The sequence below is a fragment of the Cariama cristata genome, unplaced genomic scaffold, assembly GCF_000690535.1.
Source record: "Cariama cristata isolate BGI_N322 unplaced genomic scaffold, ASM69053v1 scaffold1024, whole genome shotgun sequence".
Taxonomy (NCBI): Eukaryota; Metazoa; Chordata; class Aves; order Cariamiformes; family Cariamidae; genus Cariama; species Cariama cristata.
In genome coordinates this window covers 10,020-13,269 of record NW_009614425.1, presented here as the reverse complement: position 1 = coordinate 13,269, position 3,250 = coordinate 10,020, and the positions used below count along the sequence as shown (strand labels likewise).

The 3,250-nt window shown below is 59.3% G+C and overlaps 1 protein-coding gene across 1 annotated transcript; it reads left to right on the top strand.

Annotated features, from left to right (window-relative positions):
* The first annotated feature begins 840 nt into the window (after positions 1-840).
* Positions 841-2,392, top strand: LOC104161070 (platelet-activating factor acetylhydrolase 2, cytoplasmic-like). Its single transcript, XM_009699382.1, has 5 exons — positions 841-1,035; positions 1,397-1,488; positions 1,635-1,805; positions 1,926-2,074; positions 2,298-2,392. Exons 1-5 carry the CDS (start codon positions 841-843, stop codon positions 2,390-2,392), a joined length of 702 nt encoding a protein of 233 aa, XP_009697684.1.
* Positions 2,393-3,250: the final 858 nt, after the last annotated feature.

Sequence of the window (3,250 nt, the reverse complement as noted above, 5' to 3'; positions counted from 1 at the left end):
CCGCTCGTTTCTGTCTCATTTAAAAGGACAACATCGAGTCAAGATTTGTCGTAGAAAAGCCCTCTAGGAAACGTAGTGGTTGGAGGTGCTTTTGGCAGTCTTAAATCCCCTCCCAGCCTCTGATTTTTGTGTATGCGCTGTCTCATGGCACAAACAAGGGAAACAGTTTTCCTATAAAGGTGAACCCACGAGGAGAAATGTTGAGGGTGAATGAGAAATAAATTATACATAGAGGGAAATGGTTGCCAGGTCAGCCTCAGTTACGGCATGTTCTGTGTCAGGGGGAGCAGGGAGGAGCGGAGGGAGGTTTTCGTCTGAGGTTTTTGTCACTTGTCGCCTCAGGGGAAGGTCTTTAAACGTGGGTGGCCAACAGCATCGGTGTCCTTAGGGGAGCGGAGGACGTAGTCCCAAAGTGGCTCCAGGTCAGGGCTTCCTCCCCCCGAATCGGCGGTTTGGGCTTTTGAGCCGTTCCTGGATGGAGCCCCTGCGCTGGGTTTGGGGGTGACGTCCAGGTTTGCTCCTGGCAGCTGGGGTGGGACGGGGGGGTCTGGGCTCCCCGCGGGTGTTTGGCTTCGGCAGGCTTGGCCGATGGGGGCAGCTGGCGAGGAAACTGGGCTCCCCCTCCCCTGCACCCCCCGCTGCTTCCTCCCCAGAGCAGGGGTCTTCTGCTCATCTCCAGCCGTCCGTGCTCTCAGATTAACCGAATTAAAACCAAACAAAAAAAGAAACCATTCCAATAAATTCACCGCATCCCTGCGGGAGCCGCTGCGGTGCAGCCTCTTACTTGCTTTTACATTCAGGGAAAGCCCCGTCGGGTCTGAGCGCTGCGGTTTTGGATGGATGCTGAGGGGAGGATCTGGCCCCAAACTTGCGGGGTGGAGGAGCTGGGTTAACCGGGGAAGGGGCAACTCTCACTTCCAGGTCCATCAGAGAGCGGAGGAATGTGTGAGAGCGCTCCGGCTCTTCGAGGACATCAGCAGCGGTAAACCTGTCCCGAACGTCCTTCACTTCGACTTCGACCTCTCCGTGCTGAAGGTACCTGGGTCTGCCTGCGCTGAGGGACCAGCCGGGGGGATCGTTTGGCTGATGGGGGGGTCCGGGTGCCCTTTGCTGGCAGGATCAGTCCTTGTGGTGTGAGACTTTTCCTCCTGGGACAAGCAGGGTCTGTGCAGAGCCACAGCCTTCCACGGCTTGGCGTCTTGGTCCCTTTCTTCTCTTTTTTTCTCCCCGGGGAGCCGGGTCCCATGGCATCGGCAGTGAAAACAGGCCATGGCATCCCTTGCAAAGTGCAGAGCAACGAGGCTTTGCTGATCTTCCTTTGGCCTTTTCTCCCCTAATTAGGGACCTTCTGCAGTGAGGTTTGGGCACAGGCTCCTCAGCCTTCTCCTTTTTGCAGGACAGCGTTGATCTGACCAAAGTCGCTGTCATGGGCCATTCCTTCGGTGGGGTGACAGCAGTGCTGGCCTTGGTGAAAGAGCCCAGCTTCAGGTAAGCCTGGCTTCAGGTAAGCCCGGCTTCAGGTAAGCCGCAGCAGGGCCGAGGAGCCACGGGCAGCTCTGGGAACACGCGGCTCATCCCGGTGGGAAGGGAAGCCATGGTATGGGCGGCAGCGCGGGGTGCCCGTCCTGCTGCAGGTGCGCGGTGGCTCTCGACGCCTGGATGTTCCCTCTGGAGAACGCGCTGTACCCGGAGGTGCCCAAGCCTGTGCTCTTTATCAACACCGAGAAGTTCCAGACACCAGAAAACATTGCCAAAATGAAGAGGCTGAGCTCTAGAAACAGCCAGACAAAGATTATAACCATCCTGTGAGTAAGGAGCCGGGGGTACCCGCCTGGCAGTACCCTTCAGGGAGCACCTACGAGCTGGGTCCCAGCAGGAAGACCTCTCCCCAGCTCCCACCCAAGCAGATCCCTTCCCTGTCCCAGGGGATCCGTGCACCAGAGCCAGACCGACTTCACCTTTCTCACTGGGAAGCTCATCAACCGCATCTTCAGCACGAGGGGGACCCTCGACCCCTACAAGGGTCTGGACATCACCAGCCGGGCAGCTCTGGCCTTCCTGCAGAGGCATCTCAGTACGGCGCAGGGTGGAGGGCACGTTGGCCGGGGGCTCGGGAGGGCACGAGAGCTCCCTCGCTTGCGGGGGGCTGCAGGGCGGCCGCTGCCTCCCTGGGCTTGGGTTTGGTGCTTCCCATGCCATTGCACAAGGCAAAGCGGTCCGGTGGCTACTCCTCCTTTACGCCTGGAGCCGGGCTGATAATCGCTGTAGTAACCCATCACCATCTCTGCCCCGTGCAGACCTGGAAGGGGAGTTCGATCGATGGGACAACCTCCTCGAAGGCATCGGAGACTCGGTTGTTCCAGAAGCACCGTTTTTCCGCTCCAACCTGTAGCCTGCTCCAAGGTCGCTGGCAGGAGCCAAGTACCGGGAAAGCGGCAGGAGCCAACAAAGGCAGGAGGACCCACGGGGAGAGCAGGACCCGGGGACCACGCTCGTAGGACGTCTGATGGCCGAGGTGCTCAGCCAGCGTGCCAGGAGAGCCCTCCCTGCTCCAGCGCTGCCGGCAGTGGCTGCTGCCTGCGGTGAGGGCTGTGGAGCTGAGGGAATAAAATCCCTGGGGACAAAGACCGAGTTGGCTGTCACTTGAGCCCGAGGTGACACCCGTCTTGCACGCAGGGGGTAGGTGGGCATCGATCTCTCGCTGGGCCTGGCTGGATCTGCTGCAGCTGTGGCACATCTGGCAGGAGCGGGCAGGGGGGATGTTTGCCGTGGGTTGGGGGTAGTTCAACCGCCGCCAAAAGAACCAGGGCAAAGAGATGCAGCGTCAGGGCTCTAAGCACAAAGGTGATGGAAATCTTATCGTTGTCCTGGAAAGATGGGCAGATCGCTGACTTCACGCCTAAAATTTGGGGGGAAAAAAGAAAGAGGACAGTTTTGAACAAGGGGCGGGCTGGAAGTATCTCTGAGCACCCCAGCAGCACAGGGATGTGAAACGGGGACTGAGATCAGCCCCGGGGACGGAAAGAAAACAGCCCAGCCTGGTTTTGCAGCACGAAGAGCAACACTGCTGCGAACGGGCACGGCTGGTGGTGGGAACAAGGCACTTTGGAAGTACCTACAGCACTTTTCTGGGGAACACCAGAGCAAGGGGAGGTTTTTAAGGGGGGGTCCGATCCACAGCCATCCCGAGGAAGGGCTGAAGCCGGTGGAGCTGCATGGATTTACCCCACCGGAGACCCTCCCAGGGTCC